Source organism: Erithacus rubecula (assembly GCF_903797595.1).
Source record: "Erithacus rubecula genome assembly, chromosome: 3".
Taxonomy (NCBI): Eukaryota; Metazoa; Chordata; class Aves; order Passeriformes; family Muscicapidae; genus Erithacus; species Erithacus rubecula.
The window spans coordinates 129,088,187-129,109,892 of record NC_136689.1 but is presented as its reverse complement, the minus strand read 5'-3'; the positions used below and the strand labels follow the sequence as shown (position 1 = coordinate 129,109,892).

At 33.6% G+C, this 21,706-nt stretch overlaps 1 protein-coding gene across 3 annotated transcripts in view; it reads right to left on the bottom strand.

Annotated features, from left to right (window-relative positions):
• RIMS2 (regulating synaptic membrane exocytosis 2) overlaps positions 1–21,706 on the bottom strand; it is a gene marked incomplete at its 5' end in the record, with an annotated part of 445,281 nt that overhangs the window by 130,815 nt on the left and 292,760 nt on the right. For 2 of the 3 annotated variants that reach the window (XM_079301383.1, XM_079301384.1), the window contains 2 exons: positions 1,744–1,853; positions 2,980–3,159. In XM_079301383.1, coding sequence (XP_079157509.1) covers positions 1,744–1,853; positions 2,980–3,159 — 290 coding nt within the window. Of the gene's footprint in view, positions 1–903; positions 937–1,743; positions 1,854–2,979; positions 3,160–10,684; positions 10,748–13,213; positions 13,280–16,953; positions 17,062–17,676; positions 17,743–21,706 lie in introns of all 3 variants that reach the window. The other variant, XM_079301387.1, reaches the window with a different exon arrangement.

The following is a 21,706-nucleotide window of genomic DNA, read 5'->3' as shown; positions in this document are numbered from 1 at the left end:
CCTAAATGGATATACTAAGCAAAGAGCAGGGAAGAGTGGTGAAACATAAAAGCATATACAGCAATGACAGCAAACATCATGTGCTAGATGTGATTATTTCCTGGAATATCTATACTATATTTCATAAAAGCTATTCACAACATATAAGACAACAAAGAAATGAATATAATAGAGTGATGATCCGAGAAAACGAGAGTTTTCTTTCCATGAAGTTTTGTTTCCAAAATGGAAATAAATACTGCAAACGTTGGATATACTAAATAAAAAAAGACAAACACAGTAATACTACAGAAAGACCCTCAGTGGTATAACCAAGGACTGCAATTGATATCTTGTGGCTAGTTATTAAGTAAATTAAATGACTTTAAAACTATAAAATATAAGGGAATTTTATTTGAAACAAAAATATTTTAACTTTTTCAATAATTTTTCCTGTATTATTTGCAAATTATGCACTAATTCAGCGAATGTATCATACTAGAAAAAACTTGTAATAAAAACATTATTTTGATTAAATATATGGCTAACATAAAACATGTCAAATAGCCTCCAAAGCTTATACTTAAACCTTTGCCTGAATATCTGCTAATCCTTGGAAATGTACATACATCACTGCTGAAATGCTCTAATTTGCCATAGGGTAAATTCTAGATATTTAAAACTGAGTACATGTCTAAATACATTTCTAACAGAAATAATATTTAGACAGTATTATTTATATTGTCTTTTTTTCATGTAGAATACTGTAAAATTTATGAACCACAGGCCTAAAAATAAAGACTAAATCATTATTCTGACTTAGTGTAATCACGTAACATCAATTGCAGTTGGATTTGTTTTTCCCTATACAGCCTCTGAGAAAAGGCTTTTTGGTGAAAAACAAGCCCTTCTTTATGTACAGACCTTCATAAGATTCTATCTCCTTGTCTCCATTGTCTATGGAAAGTCACAAAACAAAACAAACAAACAGAAACAACAAAAACAAAAAAAAGGAACCAAAGCATAGGGGTTAAAACCAACAGAAGTTTTTTAAAAGATACAATATACATATTAAGAAGGATTAAAAAAAAAAAAAAGAGCGCAAATGGCCATTTAGACTGATTTTGCACAGCACATCTAGTTACTAGAAACAGAAGGGTGAAAATGTCTGCTGTCAAAATTGCATTTATATACCTCTGTTTCTAAACATTTCAGAAAATATCTCCATCCATCAGTGCTTTTAATGGGTGTTAAAGATAAACACAAGTACAGTACCAGTAAAACATTAATCATTAAATAACTGATGTTTCTTATTTTAAAGATTATTACCTGTCTTCTTGCTCTTCCTGTTTCAGGATGCAGAGGTTTTATATTAGCAATCTGTAATGCACTCCATGTGAGCCCACAAGTGACCAGCTAGGTTCCTGACTCCCAAAAGAGCCAGAATTTTGTCACTAGACAGCATACTAAAGATCATTTCCTGTGCCTATTGAATTCAATGACAAAACATCTGAGTTCAAAAGGAACAGGATCATGCTAACAGTTCACCTTGTTTCATGTGCATTATGCTGCTGATTATTCATGTCAGTAAAGAGTATTGTAGATATTAAAACAGAAGAAATCACAGTACAAAATACAATACCATTACCAAATCCCAACTCTGTACACAAAATAGATTTTAACTGTAATGGCAAAAGAAAAATAATATCATCAACCTTCATGAGCAATTTGGAAATGTCTTTAGGGAGAAAACCATCCACTTACTTCTCTCCAACGTGCCCTTTGGTGGGAGCTGCGGTAACTGCCGGCCCCTTCGCCCTGCTACTGGAGTGCTTGATGGACTTGTCTGGACAGACCCAGTTCGAGGATGTGACCTAAGAGACACATACCAAAACAAACCACAGCCATTAAATGACAAAGTCATCCTCAAATATCACCAAGAACTGATAACATTACTAAGTAGACTTTACAACTCTTGGGACTCTTGCAGTCCCAGAGGGAAACTATTATCTCTTTTCACAATAAGACCTGATTTAAAAGAGAATTCTCCCCATTAAAAGGAAGCCAAATTAAGGCTGAGGATCCTTCCATAAGCTGCTTCCATAAGATGCTTTTTCAACCAGTTAAGCCAGAAAACGTGTCATGTGCATATTCATGTGCATATGGAAATAATAGCCACATACACATAAATTTATTCACAAGTCAAATTCAATTATCTTTGCTCAGCTTGTATTTTCTTAAATTACTTTGGAGTTGCAATGAGATTACACAAATTTATCTAAGCGGAGTAATGAACTGAGGAAAGATGATATTTGACTCAATTCTCACTGGGGATTTGATGATACTAACTCTAACTTTCAGGAAACAAAAGAATGTATTCTGCAGTTCTAAAATAAAGAGATGCTTTCCTGAACATGATCTAGACTAAAATCTGCTCATCTTTGTACTGTATTATGTTTGTTTAAGCTAAGAATAATGTATAGAAATCCTCAAAATATCAATCAGGGGTACTCAAACAGGAACAGTACAGACTATGGCACAGTAAAATGTAGTCAGAAAAAATGGTGGTTAAAATGATAAGTAATAGACGAAGTTAGTACAGTGCATCTAAAGAAACTTTTTTTTAAAAAAAAATAGTTTCATTTGATGTTATGATGGTTGTTCCATAAGCCATGTCTGATGAACACAAATAATTTCTCATTCTGTAAGAGAAGAATATGATAGTTATGAGGTGCTTTATGTGGAAACCATCCAGGATTCCTGACAAATGAGAAATCATAAACAAATGTAGTTAAATACTGTTAGCAAGCAATTTGCAATGGTAGCCACACCATTATATCCAGAGTAGAATATAAATAGTGTGTTCACACTGAAAGGGTTAGTATCTATTGCTGCTAGTGATCAGCTAAGGATGAGGTGATACCAATTAGCTACTGGGAAAATAAAATGGTGAGCTGGTGGGGCAGAAGGGGTTTAGTCTGATTGATTTGTCTGTTTCACCTCGGTAAGGCAGGTGAAGGAGGGGCAGATCTTCCAGTCATTAATGAAGGCATCGACCTGATGAGGTTTGAGTCAGGACGCTCTGTGGATCGGGAGCGGGAGTTGGTCCGCTCTAGCACAGGACGTTGCTCTGTTGATCGGGATCTTTGATATGGCTGTCTATCTGCTGCTTCACAATTCCTGTAATGTTAGTCAAAAAGCAGCTCAGTTGAACTTTGACTTTTCTATTAATTGTAAAATATGCTGCATGATACTGGCTTGGAGCAAATCATTATATACATTTTTAGGGGGAATAAATTTTCTGAGATAACTTCTTGGTAACGTACAGTTTTTTTTTACACGTATGATTTGACTTGCTCCATACTCTTGATAAATGGGCTGAAATGTTTCCAATGTCTCAGTAATGACTATCCATGCAATAGTCTGTTTCCTGACAATCTCTAGGTTAAAATATTGCTATTTTGTCAATTAATATATCAACCTCAGAATAAAAGAGAAGCTGACATAATATTAAGTCCTCAATAAATCTAAGAACTCATTAATTGTGCAGTTTAATTATGCAATATTCCTCATATTAATAGATTTTTACAGATTTTTTACAGATTGCATTCTCTCTAGAGGTAGCACTCTTGTTTGTAGGAAAGTCCACAATCTAGATGTTATAATTACCATGTAGCACTGTTAAATGTTTTTAGACTTGGGGATGTCTGTTATATTACAGTGATAGACTCATGTGGGGTGCTCAGACTGCAATCAGATGAAAATCTACATCATTAGTACTTAAAGAGGTTCCAACAACTAGAAAAAATTGGTTTGTAATTAAAAGATTATTTTAACCCTCAGCCTATGGAACTGTACCAAAACAGCAGTGGATAAAGTTCTTGTTAGAGATGCAATGGGAAGAAATTAGACTGAGTAAAAGAGAATTTCATGATCAAGCAGTGATATCTTCTACTATCTTAGGCAATTAATCAGGCCATTACTTTCAGAAATTAATCAAGCTCCACCTTTTTTCCCAATGTAATTGGTCTGTTTTCAAGGAGTAATATTTGCTAGCCATATCCTCAAATACATTAAAACACGTAATTTAAAGAGTAAAATCCATACCCTAACGGAGCTATTTATTAAAATCACACTCCTAGCTCTCCTTGAGTAACTGAACAGATACAGAATACAAATGGAGAACGTGTATCCTTCAGGACTTTTCCTTGAGCGAAGTCATGCATTTTACAATGAAGTCAGTTAATACAATGAGTGGCTTGATGGTGTTTAAGTGTAACAAGAAGTCAAATTTTAATTAGTGTCAAAAAGGGGAGACACATACCACAGCCTTATTATGAAGAGTTTTGGTTAGTAACAGCATTTTATTTCTAAAAGCATTGAGAAAGAGTATAGTGGCTGACTTTGCTGAATGCATTTATAAAAATATTCATTAAAAGCAGTCTTTTCAGGCCTTCCAGGAGGTCATAACTGGACTCCTAAAACATACAAAGGAATTGCCACAGACAGATTCATAATAATACCATACATCATGAACCTACATCTATAAGCTCCTAACAAGCAAACACACCACAGTGAGACACATAAATGGTAATTATAAGCTGAAGCACTAAAGATTGTAGGAAAAGTACAATGAGCCTGGCACAAAACCACAAGAAGATTACCTCACTTGTTCTTCTATCAGTTCTGTTTCTGAATAGGAAGCTTCATCAGCAAAAACATCCACTGTCTCGCTTCTTTTATGATAGACAGAGAAACACAACCTTAGCTTTGACAGGAATGTTTAGTTGAAGTAAATGTTTAAGAGAGGTTTCAGTGTTATGGAAGGTGAGAAAAATGCTACCCATCTGCATGATTGCAAGAAACGACCATAGAATAAATTTTTTTACTATGGGAATAAATTCTGAGAAAAAATTATGCCTAAATTTAACACAATTACAAAAAAAATTATTTCCAGGTCTTGAAAAACCCATTCTTATCTTGTCTATCCACATATTTAAGAATATTAATGAGACCAAAGAGTCTTTTTTGGGTCGGTCAGGATTTCTCCTGTCAGTGAGTGGAGGACCATTGGAGCACTCAGCAGCAGGGACTGGGCAATATGTTAATATTTCTCTCTATTTCTCTCTCTTTCCAATAGTCAGTAGGACACACAGAGTCACCTGTGGCAACCACAGGCTCCTCATAAAGACTTAATGAGAAGATAGGGCTCCCATTTGTTACTCTTAAGGCCTCATTCTCTTTAGCTCTATAGGTACAAAAAGTAGTTTCTAGGATATTAGTGGTCTGACCTATTGACTGATTAGAAGGAAGGAAACATTTTTACCATCGGGATCAATACTAATGGCTTACTGGGCAGGTTTTGTGTCCTGCAGAACATCATGGAGCAACTGTAGCTAAGCACTATGCTAACAGATAAAGGCCTCAAAAATGCTGTACTCAGCAGCTAATGTAAGGTTTGTACAATCTCCAGTGGGCATTTACTTCAAGTGGAAAAAACAACCAGGAGTTCTGCAAAGTGGAGGAGAGGGTGAATTTTGGCAGTAAACCTTTAATGCTGTGGCAATGCTGTTTTGCAGACTGAAGGATTTGAAGACTAAGCTGAGTCCTGAGGTTAAACTGATTGTCACCCTCAGGTTCCAGGCTACAGACTGCAATCCTCTCAATAACCACTACAGCAAATGGAAGGCAACTTCAAAGGGACAGCCTTGAATGCTTCACTTTGCAGTTCTACATCATGTACATATAAAGAGCAATTAAAAATAATTTTACTCTGTGGTCTTCAGCTTCACTTATTCTTTTATCCTTTTAACAGCAAACACATGTACTATATGATTCCAGTCTTGAGCAACTGTCCATTTTATAGGAAAACTCTAATTCTGAAAACTATCATTCTGCTTGTGCAATGACACTCTTTCCTTACCACTGTATGCAATTATGCATGAATATCAAAATCCAGCCATAATTATGGGAAGAAGTTTCTAACTTTCAGATATCATTCTTAAAGACTTCTGCTTATAAATTATCTAGATGAAACTTTCTTCTTTTCTCATTACAAGTCGTATCATATGAATTACTGATTTTTAAAGAGGACAATATGATAGTCTTAGCTAAGATATTCACCATCCATATAATATTTTAATGTACACTAGCACTATTTACCTTTGTTAACAGACTTTTCATTATGAGAATACAGTTAATGAAATATCAAATAATCACTTCCTTCATCTAGTACTGCCTATTATAGCACCCTTTTACTTTTGCTAGGGAAGACAGGCATGGTAGATGGCTAATTTCCTTGCCAAAGTCTGCAAGCCTTGTGTGCATAACTCTCCCTTACTCTGAGGAAAAGGTACAGCAGTGTTTGCTTTTAAACCAAGCAAGACAATCACTATGAGACTGTTTGAGCTCTACAGTCACTACACAGTCACTATACAGAAAGCCCTGTGAGTATTCACAGTCTAACTTCTTATTCCAAATCCATCAAGTATTAGAACTAGAATCTAATATCATTTTGGTACCACTGTAAACACTGTAGGCTGCTGTAGTACCTAACCAAAGATGCTACCAAATGTTCGTTTATATACTGATTTATCTGCATTTGTATATACATATACATGTACATATACATATACATGTACATGTATGTATACATACACTACAAATTTTGAATGTGAACTTTTTTCCCAATGCAGTGAATTAAGATTTTCTGATTTTTAATTTTTCAGATTTGTTACTTTTCCTAACAAATAAAAAGAATTTTCAACAAATTGTTATAGTCATTGATCTAAACTTACGGAACAGAGAAACCTTTATAAAAGACTAACATTTTCCAACAGTAAGCAATTGTAACAGCTTACATAACAAATAGAACTGAATTTTTTTTTTCCCCAAAATGAGTGAAAACTATTTTGTTATAAGCCCATGTTAAATTCTTTTACTCTGTACAAATGATGAGATCATGCCAACCATCATTTTAGCATCAGGTTTTTCTTGTAACAAAAAACTGAAGAAATAAAAATACAATTGTTGTAGGACTACAGTTCACTACAATTCAGCTCCTAGTGCATTACTTTCATCTAGAAACACTGAACAGAACAAGAAAAATACAACAACACACTTTCTAAGTATCATAATTTCAAACTCCAGCTAATACACAATGGCAATACCTGTCAGTGTCTGTGGATGGTTGCTGGATTTCAATCCTTGGACATATTATTCTTCTACTAGCTATAGGAACTTTGCTGTTTAGTCACAGACACAAGATCCTCTGTTAGCATAACATAGATAAGCATGTCTACAAACAAATGAGATTTCTAGCACCAAAAAACTTAAATTTGAGTCATAAATGTTGCAACGTAAAATGGGAAGGAGCAGTACACTGTCAAATCTCTAGAAAACTGGTGACAGAATATCTCAGCAAATAACTCATCTATACTCATAAAGGAAAACTCATCTATACTCATAAAGGAACTTAATTTAAAATTATAAAATAAGTGCTGCTGCAGTTTTTGAAAGACAGGAACATAAAGCTTTTAGGTACTCTGGTTGAAAAAAAATAAAGCAAGATATTTTGGTTGCTGTAATATTCTACAATGTTTTTATGTGCTGTATATAGAATGCTGCAACATTCTATAATGTGTATATATATATATGTATATATATTATGTGCTGTGTATAGAATGCTGTAACATTCTATAATGTATATATATATGTATATATATATACACACATACAGCCATACACTGATATGATCTAGTCACATGCTTTTTAACCTTTGTGGTATAGGTGATAACTAACAGTACATCTCCATGCCAGTGACAGGCATGATTAAACTGCAACATGCCAGAATCTGAATTGTTCTACTAACTCTGCTAAGCAGACAAAGCAGGGACCTCTGCTGTGATCCCAGGCACATTGTGCTCCACTTCCTGTGCTCTGCTGCAGCTGCAGAAATTAAATTGCTCACAGCTTGCCCAGGTTCCTGGGCATGGCACTGCAGCCCCTTTGGTGACTGCTGTTGACACCAAGATAACCATGCTAACACATGGCATGGTACAATTATAAAAACTTAAGGAAAGCATATATATCTATACCTGCTGAGATTTACTCTCCAAAATATGTATCATCATTGATATATTTGCTGAGGAATAGCAAAGTCATATTTCACTTAGGGAGTTGGAGCAGAAAATGTTTTTTCCAACCCAAACTATTTTATGATTCAGTGAATGAAGTTAGAGGTTTCTAGTAGCTATTACAATCAAGTATCAATAAAACCAATAAGTAATGTGAATCCTGGAACAATTAAGACTGAAATTATGCACATTTCATACCATTTTTATATGTACAAAAGTTGTAGAGTGTTTTTACTTTATTGCTTCTGGTACTTACAATGTACCTTTTCACTTACATAGCCAGTTGCCTTATACAGCATTAGGTATTTTGCCAATTACTTCTAACTTTCAACATCTTTAACACAGACTCTCAATTGACACATATATAAGAATCACCCTGGAGGAATTCACATCTCTATCTTCATGGGATGATCACTGAAGATCATGATAAAGCTGATTAAGATTCACAAGCTGGGAATTCAAAATTCTCAAAGATGAGAGCTGAAATCCTCTCCTCTCCTTCACCCCAGCTCAGTTTTATAACTGAATATACTGCAGTGATTCTCTTCAGATAATAATCTAAACTTCCATTAAAGTACTGGAAATATCTCAAAATATAACACTTTCAGCTTTATATTATAAATATATTCCACAGTTTTTCCCATTTTGGAACAAAATATTTCACCCACTCAACTTGAATATTATACCATAATGTATGAGCAAAACCAGGAACATGCCTGTGTTTTAATTAACATGTCTCATGACTGAAGTATATACTTGTATATATTAGTATGTAAGATAATGCATAAAGGATCTTGAGAGGGAAGTAATGAAAAAGAATTTCCTAGTAGAGCTCAAATGTTCAAATTTAGTTCAGCAGAGCACCTAGGCTATAGACTAATCAATCAAAGTAGTTGTAGGCTTAAAACTAAACATGTACTTAAATATGCCTTTTTAAAGTGCAGTACTAAATGCAAAATATGAGAAGTACTTGGTTCTTGATGGATTTTTCCTCAGATCTTAAATATAACTTTATAGCACTTATACATAGTTGGTTTTGTTTCTTTTTCAGTGACATTTTGAAACACCAATAATATGGCAAGCTTTTAATTAGTAAATTACCATAGCCAGAGTTGTAACTATGCAATTATTTTGTATACATACTGCAGCCACACGATCATATTCTGCTTAACTTTTGGCAAAAGACCTGTAATTCTGACCTCACTGACACTGAGAGCTTTGTCTCTTGATGAGATCAGGATTTCAATCAGATAATTCAAACAGCAGCAGGTATGTAAGACATTATTATCTTTTAAGTTCCCAAATTATGAATGAGCAAAATAGCATTCAGCTTCTGTTACAGGCATTCTGTAAATCCATTGATCTGTACAGAATCTGATCAATTTCAGCAGTCTTTATTCTACTAAAGTGTTTTCTAATGCTTTATGTTTTACTTAAAACAAATTGTTCACAACAAATGATTTTATCTTTTTTTTTTTTTTTTCCAAACATTTTTGGAGCTAAATTTAAATGGAGATAGAGAGTAGTAACTAATAAGTTTCTATTTCATGTTAGAAATCTATTTTTATATATTTAACTGATATTTACCTATGTTAGCATCTATTCAGGACTAAAAAAAAGAAAACAGAAGTAATCCAGGACTATTTCATGGACTATCAAAAGCAAAAGTTTTAGTTGCACCAAGCACTTTTCAGCCTTTCTTAAATGCTGTTCATTTTCAGTATGCTTGTGCAGTTTCCAGGATGAAGTAATGAGTATGACCCTTGCTGTACACTTAAAAATGAAGAGTCAACAAACAGTGGCAGTGTGGTTCAAAAAGCTAGAGAAAATATATGGTCTCTAGATTCTGCAACTGCACTAATGTTTAGCCAAAAGACCCTCACAAATTCCTCCTCTCTAAAGAGAAGCCCCACATTAAAATACTGATGGATTCATTCAGGGTTTTATCAGACTTTTTAAGCTTCAATTTAAAAGTCTCTTATGTTCTTTGTTCACATTCACAAAGGAAGGAAGTAAAAAAAATGAAAATTCTTGCAAGAGCAATAAGAAAATGAAAGGGAAGCAGTAAAGTCAACAAACTAAAAGCAAGGAAAATTTGTGTGCTTTCTTGATCAGAAGTCAGCTACAGCTGGGAGGAACTAAAGATTGTAAGGCACACAGCACTTTGCATGGGGTATGCATCAATCACAAAGGAAGATAGGTTAGACAGAACTGGGACTATTTCTAAAAGTATAAAAGTATTACGTCTCAAGGACACCTTTCCCAACACTGCAAATGCAGGCAGGTATCATTAAAAATATCTCTTTTCATTCAAACGGTGCTGAACAGTGAGAATGTTTTAAAAATAGTTAAAACATAATTAATGTTCTTTTTCTATCTGCAACTGAATAAAACAGTTTAATCTTGGAAAAAAGACTAGAAGGTAAGTGCCTTAGTTCTGAGTCAAGAAAGAAAGACATCAAGAAAAATACATTTATTAAAAATAAATTTGGTACAATTGTAATGAATTATTATTATAAAGATCCAAAATACATTTTAGTTTTATCTGTAGCACTACACTCTTTACTTACCCATATCTTTCAGCTGAACCATTGACTATATCATCTGCCCATGAACTTGCACCATTGTACCACCTTTACAATGCAGTCAAAATAAAAAAGTGTTATTAAAAAATTATATATTACTATTAGCACTCTAATTCATGTGACATGACCATTTCTCATCAAAATGGGAAGATTTCCAAATGTTTTCCAATAATTTTGTACATTTTATATTTTCTTTCAAGTAGGAACCAACTTTTTCAAAATCAAACACCAAGAAAATTATAGGGCTTTTTTCCTTATACAATTATTATATTTCAACACTAGTCTTTTCAGCAGTCAAGCCATAAATTTCCATTCCATAAATACTAATTGATCCCTTCTCCTTTTGTACATAAATTTCTTCATGATTTCAATGGCTATTGAGTTTGTGGAATAATAAAAAAGTAATTGTGGACAAAAAACATTAACAAAAATAACATTATATGCACTAATAGTTTAAAATATTAGTTTTAATATGAAATACATGACCTTTCCAGTTTTAATCTTTGTTCTCTGTTGGATAGGGTAGTTGGTTTCTCACAGGTATGTAAGAAACAGAAGAAAATTCACTTCAATGATTAAAAAATGAAAAGCAATTAAATTTTATAGTGGTATTATTCTTCCAGATACTGAATATGGGCTGCCCAAGCATTTGCTGCATCACTTCAGCAAATCAATTGAAGACAACATAAAACACATATAGAAGTATTTTATCTTAAGAAAAACCATCAAGAAAAGAAATAATGGGACAAAAAAATCTGTTTTAAAAAATCATGGGATAAGCCTCTCATGTGTCACTACAGTATGTTAAAACTAGATACAAATCATCTACCATTTGCTAAAGGAGTTTCAGCTAAATCTCTGGAGTTTTTTACTTGCAGTTTCTTGCTGGGGTAAAGCCAGGGAGCTCATTTGTTGTCTCTATTCAATGATTTCCACATGACAATGAGTGAGAAGACAGGGATTATCAGAAAATATCAAAAGACCACTATGTTATCAATTTGGACAAAAAAATTTTTGTATATATCTAAAATATTATCCATTGGGAAAGGAAAGTTTTTCCATAAAGGAAAAACTTTTTATTGGCTTGGATACATTGATCCAAGAATTTTGATGAACCTGTTACTGAGAATAACAGCAGTATTTTTTGCTTGTCTGCCTTTTCTCTAAATTTATACACAGAACCTGAGGGTTTGCAGTATGTTTACAAACTCAATAACCCCACATCCCCTGGATACTATGCTCAGGGAAGACTGTATGGGGTGTAATATAGTGAATGCCAATCAGATGCCCTTGTTTCTTCTATGTCCAATTGGATGCTATAGGGAGTGGCTTTTTTTTCTTTTTCTTTCTTTTTTTTTTTTTTTTTCATGGTTTATAGCTAGATCAATGGCTGGATGAAAGTCATTTCAGTTTCATCTAATTGAGTTTTAGATTAGATGTAGATTTAATCCTTTATAAGTTAAAATACTGCTGGAGAATGGCAGGTACATCTTTACACTCTCCCTGATAATCCATATCCTCAAAACTGAAGCCAGTCTCTCCGGTTAACTAGCATTTTAAATAGGAGGTTTTGATAAAACTACTTTATTGCAGACACCATAAATATATAAATATAGGTATAAAATTGCAGTGCACTTTATTTTTTTCTTAAACATGACTGTATTTTTTCATAGTAATCAAACAAAACCAAAATTTCTTGCTTAGGAAAAAAATCCCTGCTTTACTTCTTCTCATAGTGTAGACAAAATTCAGACATTGACTTAACAATGGACAGAGAAATATAAAAGCATTGTAAAGAAGGGGAGGAACACTGATTTCCTCCCTTCTTTAGATTTCTTTGTCTTTTGGCCTAGCTCTTTAAACATGAAATGTTGTTATCAAATAACTATTTCCAGAGACACTCCAAAACTTTTCAGATTACATGTCAGATTTTAGTGATATTTTGCTCAGTGTGATACATTATAACCATAGCAAAATTTAGGAAGAATAATAGTACTTTGGTTCTTGGCATGGCAAACACTCAAAACCAATTTGAAGGCATTTGGTTAGTCCTTTTTTAAGTCAATGTGAGTAACATGCTAAAAACTGAGTAGCATTTTAGGGTACTCAGGTTATGGAAAGAATGAAATTGAGGACTCTAAATTGTCCTAGAATCACTTGTAGTGACAGGAAAGGTTAGCCATTAAAAATATGGTGCAGTTAAGTAGAGAAAAAAACCTTCAGTTGTACCTAAGTTCCTCTGTACTATTCATTTTCCTCCCACATCTAATGAATAAAAAATTTTTCAAGTTAAGAATTATGCTTTAAAAATGCAAAGTCAAATTAATGGAGAGCTAAAAAGAAAATGAGGTACTTAAAACTATGGAGATTAGTTGTTCTGTATTTAGAGAAATATGGCATAAAGTGCACTGTAAATTTAAATATCATTAGTGTATGCCAATTAGAATTTTAGTCTACGCTTCATAAAAATTTATTACTCAACTCTATCTATTTTTACTATATAAATTAAAATACCTTTCAGGAGTATAGGCTGTGTCATCATAATATGAATTAGGCACTCTTCTCTCCTGCCTAGTCCTCCTGAATATGGAATAAACAGCACAGATATTTCAGACATTTGAGAGGTTGGTTTTTTTCATTATGCACTCCCTTACTGTATTATTAAGATGTGATGAAGATAGAGCACATTTATAGGCACAGCACATTCAATTCAGCCATATACTCTGAACATACATTTTCTAACATATATATATATAAAACTTTAAACTTCTGCTTTCAAATTCTATTCAGAAATAATTAACAACTTATTAAGAATACTTGATCAATGCACACATATTTCACAGAAGTAAAAAGTTACATTGACAGAAAACAAGTTGAACTGAGAACGTTCACCAGGAGTAGGATTTGGATGTTAGAAAATGGCTGCTGGGTAAAACAAAAGTCAGGAAAGAAAATGGAAGCAAAATCTAATTTCTTTAAGTGAAACAACAGAAATTCTGCCTGAAAGAGACCTCACATGCTGCACAAGACATGTACAAACCAGTTCTCACTGGTTTGCAAACACTAAACTCAAAGGCTAAGTAAAAAAAATAAATTCCACATAGTGTGGTGTTCTTGCTGATTAAGCTGAGCTCTGATGTAGGTAAGTTGAGAAAGAATTCTCATACAGTGAGGTTGCCAACATAATTTTATTTGTAATGAACTGTTAATATTTTTTTAAATACAAGACTAAGAACCTCGAGAACATTACTTGTCATTGAGATCATGTGTGTCAGACAATTTAAAATGTGTTACTGTCAAATTGTGAATTAGCCCATATAACTCTGTAGGATTCTGAAGTGGGGGATATAAATAAAAGTGTAAGTAAAGCTGAACATGTCCAGCCATGATGTCTTGTGCACATTCAGTGTGAGTAGTCAGCAGTGTGAACTGACAGCAGCTGGTGCTGCCAGGCTGACTGAAACCTTGACCAGCCAAGGGAGCCAGGGGTGTGCTCCTGATGTTCATCCAAGCAGGATGTTCTTGAGAAGACCCCAGGTCCTAAGGGTTCTGAAGCCACTTAAGTGCATAGATTGCCTTTCTTAGGCAGATGCTGGAATAAATATCTTGTCAATGCTGCTGTTACTTTTGGGAGGGAAAGAGCTGGGCTTCTTCAAAAGGGGGGAGCTATTGAAATGATGAACACCATAACCTAAGAATGACCTCAGAAATTAAGGTTTTTGATAATGCAACTATGTCCTAGAACTAATGAGCTTCAGTCTATTATAGCAAATAAACAGTAACTGACAAACTTCAGCAGAGAAAAGGTGAAAGAGAACCAAGTAGTCACTCTCTGGGGTGGAACAAAAGGAAAATAATGCCAGAAGAGACCACAAGAGTTAGCAGGGTGGCCTGTGAATGACTACAAGATAAGCAATAAAAGAAGCCATGGATAACAAAGGTGAGTAATTTTGACTAATATATTTATATGATTTATTTGCCTTCAGAACACAGACACTGATGGATACTGAATGACATGAGATAAAAATCTCTCTGTCCCAGATGACTCTTTCCTGAATGCTGAACTGTACAGAACAATATTTGCTATTTTGATGAATAGTAGAAACTGAGAAGTTGTTTCATATGCATCATAAACAGAAAATAAAAGGGAGGAAGAGATATGGCTACTTGATATCAACAAGACATTAATTAAGAAGATGGAACAAAGATAACAGGAATAACACCTTGGCCTACAAAATAATGTATTTTAGAATAAGCATTGAACTGGGGAAAAGTGTAAAGAGAAAAGAGGAAATATTGTTTAAAAACTAATTGTTCATATATTTAAAGTAAAAATGAGGAAGAGAAAGTTACTTAAGGTTTTTTTACAATTAGTATGGAGAAATGGGATAATGATTATGCTATAATGAATATGCTATAAATGCTATAAATATAACCTTAAATTGTGGTTAGAATACAGGAAGAAAAAAGGGATGAAAAACTAGGAACTACAGTTGTGGCTGTGAGGTACACAGAGGAGTTCATATCTGGTAGGATGACTCAAGCAACTTGAACACTAATGTTACCCACAGGCAGCCTGGATTCAAGAGGATCATAGAATTCAGGATCAGTTTCTAGGCCCAAGGAATCTCAAGATACTGTTCTAACAGTGAGCTAGAAATATTCCCTTCATGTTGGATTTTCATTTCTGATCCCAGGTGGAATTAGCTTTAATAGTCTTCTGTTAAATTAAGCCCTGGAAAAGATTGTCCCATTGCTTAAATCCTAGCTTTTTCATCTCTATGAAGTACTGTAACTTTTGCCCTTTATTTTCATTGATTTGAATTTATTTTTGAGAGATTAATTTCAGAAACAAAGATTGAGAGTTGCAAGTCAAGAACCTCAAAGTATTTGAGAATAGCTCCAAATTTCCTGATATCCAAATAGTTGCAGACATAGCCAGTAACCTGAATCAGATTCAGATAAACGAGTGCAAATCAGAGTATATATCTAAGACCAAAAAAAGTATATAATAATTAATTACTGTAAATAGCATAAAAAAGAGCACATTTCGTCACACATTTTAAGAAAACAAAAAATCCCTCTCCTTATCGAAGTTTCTACATTGGACAGAACTTATCAAAGTTTCTACATTGGACAGAACTGCTTATACACTTTCTTTATACTAGGTTTCATGTAAAACAGCATCATTTCAAAACAAATGTCTGACTGACTTCTAAATGTAAAAATGCCTAATATACTATAGCTTTGGAGAATTTTTAAAAAGCAATATTTCTTTTGAAGGATTTTTCAGATCCCTTGTTGTTTCTGCATCCAAAAGTAATTTTACATTCACTTAAAAATACGGTGACACATGATCCAAATGCAGTGCAAGCATTAATGAACTTCTCAGACTCATATCCAGATGACAGCCATGGAGTTATTATATAAAGAGTTCTTTACTTCTGCTTTAGAAATTTTTACATGGCCCCTCTTGTAGAGCAATACCTATATCAACCACTGTATCTGATCCGAAGTCACCATTTCCTTTTTATTGGTTCACAATTTTCAGTTAGATATTCTTATTGCTATTTACATACAACTATATAAACTTTTTTGGTTTGCAATATTTCTGAAGATATCTTAGTTATGGTACTTCAGCAGCATCTCTTAAGAGCCACTGTATTTCAAGTCATAAGTTATTTCACAGAAACTGTTATGGGCTCAAATTCTCTCTTCATGTATTTCATGTGTAAATAGGAAGTATGGTGTTCTGCAATCACACACAGGTATTGTGATTATGTACAAGTATTCCTAAATCACAGAGTATGCAGTATACAAATATAAATAACATAAGTTTTCATAAGCATACACTTTTACTTTTCACTCTGTTTTCCAGTTATGCAAAGACTTCAGACAGACACTCTGTGCAAAAGTAAAGTAGTTAGGATTTTCCTTGTTATTTCAAAGAGAATAATAAATGCTACAAGCACTCTGGAAAATTCCAGCAAAGAGAAGGGTTATAAAAGACAGAGACATATAATATCCATATAACCTATTTTAAAACTGGCTTCTGCAAAGCTGTTCAGCACCTCTTGGGATTTTCCCATGGCCCTGAGTAGTCAGCTTTAAGATGCATACATACCCAGAGTATTACAAAACACATTCACTGTAAGTGTTTATCTCTTAAAACACAGATCACATTCTCAGATTGGAAATCAAACATGTCAGTGTCAGTGTGGAAGAGCTAATGGCACCCTCCACATCAGTTATACCTCTGGAGATCATAGTAAGCACCCTCAGAGTAGGTACGGCACATGGTGCGGGAGCGGAGCAATCTGATTGCATCTTCACAAAACAGAGGATACATTGTGTGATCCTGGCTGTCAAAACAGAATGGGTGAACACAATGAAAAGCAACAAAAAGATGAAATGAGGACAAAACAATATGAAAAGCAAGCAATGTCAGCAACAGAACAAAACACTGGAACAAAACATGACTGGAACTTTGGCGAGCTTTGCAAAACTACTTTTAAAAATTAAAATAGATTGGCTCGCAGCTACAAGAGCTACAAGACTATGAGAAAGGTATCACTCTCCAGTTTTATGTTAACCTTTAACTCAGCCATTCATGTATGATTTTATGCTTATTAAAATCACAGTATTAGCATGTATTAGTGTTTGCTTGTTTAAATTATTTTCTTTTTATAAAGAAAATAATCTTTCTCTCCGAAAGGCATCAGAGTGATGTAAATAAAGCATAATCTTTGAGGACCATCAATTATAGACTATTAGCAGTGAGAAAATAATCAAGTGAAACACAGGAAGAATTACCCAGTGTTAGTGATCACACTATGTTAACAAATCTAATGATGATACTAACTCAACTTCTAAGTTTTCTACCACTGTACACAGACAAATAAAACCAGAAGTGGACATGTAGGTACACAGAAGTACATGCATCACCCACACATAGTCACACAGAGGAAAACATATACCTGACATCCCTGTAATGGTGATCTGTGGACTGGGTGTACCAGGAACGAGGTAAAGTAACATAATGACTGAGGTGATGGCAGAAAGAAAAATACAGATATGAGACAATAAGATGGAGAAGGAATGGTACACAACACAAAACAGAAAACATCATAATCTGAGAATACAGGAGCTACAAGACATTGTTTAAGAACACAGGACTTATTAACAAAATAATATGATATATGATTCTAAAGATAAAATTATCTAGATGATTCACATATTTATTCTGAGAAGCCAGTGGGAGATTATGGATCAAGAAGATAGCTGAAATTTGGGATTTTCTACAGTATTTCAGTTAGGAAGAAGAAAATGCATAAATCTCTGAAAGCAACTCAAGAAAGTCAGATTGCCTACTCCCTTGTCTGGAGGTAGTAATAACTTTAATATGGATAATATCTTTGAAGGAGGTTTACCTAATCTGTCTGAAAGGCTGACACCATTTGGAAATCTGGAAATTTGGAAAGCTCCAGAGCTTTCCCATTAATAAGTATAAGTTCTCCTAATACTATTCATATTGTGATAAAAGGTGAATTTAGATCAAAGTGTTTCATTATTTAAATAAATAATGAAGAGATATAACATCAGAATATGCCCAAAAAACCCCAAATGCTGTTCAAAGTAGGAAAACTAAGTTATTTGTATTTTGTTTGTATTATGAAAAAATGTCAAAATTTATACATTTTAAACATATTTGTTACACTAGATATTCTCCAATTATCAAATACAGAAGAAAGTACTTTTAATTTAATTTTAATATAAATATATACACACAGTACAGGAAAAATGGTTTGGAAAAAGAGGAGTTTACCATTAACAAGGAGTTGTTGACAAGAGTTTCCCTGAAGCTTGGGTATTTCAAAGAAAAGTCTAATCACAACTGTCCACATTGGAAGTGCAAACTGTCTTCACAAGAAACATGGAAAACCTTATCCTTCATTTTTATTTCTCATAGCTTAATTTGCTTATGATTACTGTTTTTCCAGGAATCACATTGTTAACAGTAGGTATATTACCTACACTTATTATATTTGCCTCTTTTGCATGAGAACAAAATGTACCATTACCTATATTAAAATATACCTTATATTAGGTGAATATCATATAGTACAAAATGTCTTTGTGTTCCTTTCTTGTGAAACAAATTTAAGAGAAGAGTTTCCACTATAAAAAACTAATTTCAATCCCTGATTATGCAATTTAAACAATCTGCAGTTTGTTACAAGAATGAGGAGCTGTACACAATTCAACAGAGCCCAACTTGATATGGTACAGTTAAAATTTGAAGAAGAACTAATACTTATTAAAATAGTCATAGAGTTTACACTGCAAGGTGCAAAAACTATGAATGTTTTTAAACTAATGTAAAGACCTAAGTATCAAAAGCAGTCTATTCATAACAGCCTGTCAGTCAGCATGCTGTCAAGAAACATTAAAAAAAAAATTACAACATTCTTAAAATTTTCTTTAGAATATATACACACTCATTGGAAGAACAATCAAATAAAAATGTAGGAGTCTAACCTCCAGGAGCTAAATGTACAACAATGGCAAACAACTGCATACCAGGTTATTCTCTCCATTACATGGATATATTTCTAGGCTACATCCACATGAATATGCCTTTAAATTATTCAGATGCAAACCTGGAATTCACACCTAAAAACTCTGGCTCTAGTATTAAAAAGCAATTAGGTATTTCCAGCTGATAGATGACATTTTAATTTTAAGAATCCACTTTGCCTTTTATCTTTCCAGTGAATTGCTGACAAATTTTCCTGGTGATCTTTGTAAAATAGATGACATCAATAAATACAATATATTTAACCATTATTTAAAAACCAACATCTTAAACAACACTAGGACTTCAGGCAGAACATATGTTGCAGAACATTAATTCTATGGAAATGCATATGCTATTTGCAAGTAGGTTACTTAGTCCCCATAGGAAGGAACACCCCAGACTGCTCACTTCCCTTATTTGTATGTGAATGAGACAGCATCAGCTCATGTTCTGCTTAGGATTTCAATCCTAACAACTTTTGATATCTTCACCAAACTGTGTTGATTGCCCAGGTTCTGGTATCAGGTTTTGTTCTAATGCTTCTAGAATCTCAGAACTCCAGAATCCTTACCAAGTTCTGGGAATTTTTCTTGGGAATTTCTGGCAGCCAGTTCAACCTTTTACCCTTTTTTTTTTAATTATTTTTTATTTTTTAATTCAGCTCAGGATTTCATAATCAGAGTATGATAGCATTTAGATGGCATTTAGATACAACCACTTATACAATTTGATATGCAATAATTTTTAACAAGTTTAAAACAAGCTGTCTCATCACCCAACCTTTGCTTATCTACATATAAGAGTGGGGTTAGCTCAAGCTTATACTTGACCTGACCCTCTGGAATTACTGACTATTCATACTTTTCATTTTTTCTCAGAGCCCATGTTAACCATGCTATCTAACTTAATCATAGAATCACTATCAAAGGTCATCATGCCCAAGCTTTGGCCAAATACCACTATTCCCACTAAACTATATTGCAAAGTGCCTCTTCTACTCATCTTTTGGACACTTCAAGAAATGGTGACCATACACCACATTTATTTGGATAATCCCCAGTATAAACCAGTCAAAATCATAAAGTAAATGTATTAAAATGTACTAAAAACATTAAGCTTTGTATTGCCTAAGTGCAAAAGAACTTCTGCAATGTTCCAGATCTCTATCTCAAGTTAATTTATCATTTGAGCTGTTACTGAAAATCATTACCCTATTTGCACATATACATGGAAATGCTCAGACGACAACGGAGACATGGACAAAATTTAGATATGTCAGATTTGTAATATGAAAAAATACTCCATGATACTTTTTTTTTTTTTTTTCAATCTTGCTTTAGATTTCTAGCCTCTTATCACACATTCTTTATTTCCTACATTATAGTAGTACATGGCAGAAGTATGTCAAATTATGGTAATGTTATAAACATAACCTGCATCCTCACAGGCTTATGAAACATTGCCTATTTTGTTACAGATAGAATAGACAGAAAATTAGCAGCAAAAATTCACTTTACTTATACTAAAATAATTAAGTTAGTCTAACAGGGCAGCAGTATAATTTTTGCAATGTGATCATTATTATACACACACACACATTCCCATTCCCTTCCACACTGTATCAGATGAAAAGATATTTCCACTGTTCTGATAAGAAGACTCCAGGTAAACAGGTAAACAGGATAACTACTTTTTTTTAAGTGAACAGAAAATTACATAAAATTACTTGTGCTCATTGGAATAGTCATAAATAATTCTGTCTTTGTGCTCTTCTCCATTACAGCATGCATAGAGAATGAGACTCAGTTGACACAAGAAATTTCTCTCATCCTATCACTGTTTATCTATGCCCATATTCAGCTTTTTCCAATGTATTATCTGATTGCAACTAAAGCAATATATTATATCATTGGCAAGAGTATTATCTTCTATTTAAAGTAACACTTCTTTACATTTTTTTCTGAAATAACAATGCATGGAAAGTATAAATTTATTTATATTGCTAAAAAATAAATGTAAATTTTTACTGGTATGAATTTGCCTTTAACCAAAAACTCCCCAGTTTCTCACGTTACAATTTTCTGAAAAACTAGCAATGTGATAAAATAAGAATTAGCTTAATCAGACTGCAAAGTAAGTTGGTTCTCAGGGTCGATCAATTGGAAATTTAGGGGGGAAAGAACCATTGAAAGTGGTAGGAAAGAGAAAGCTGCCATGTGAAATTTAGGAGAAGTACTGTGGGAAGGAACAAAGTAAAAAATTGCACTTGGGATGACATTGACTGTGAGGTTGAACACAGAATTGTTCAAGGGAAAAGGAGCCAGGAACCAATAAAATGATGTAGAGAAGAGAAGCAGCTCTGTGAGCAGCTTACTCATTTCAACAATGGAAAGCAACTACTGCAGCTGGTTACTTTTTCCAGGGCCCAG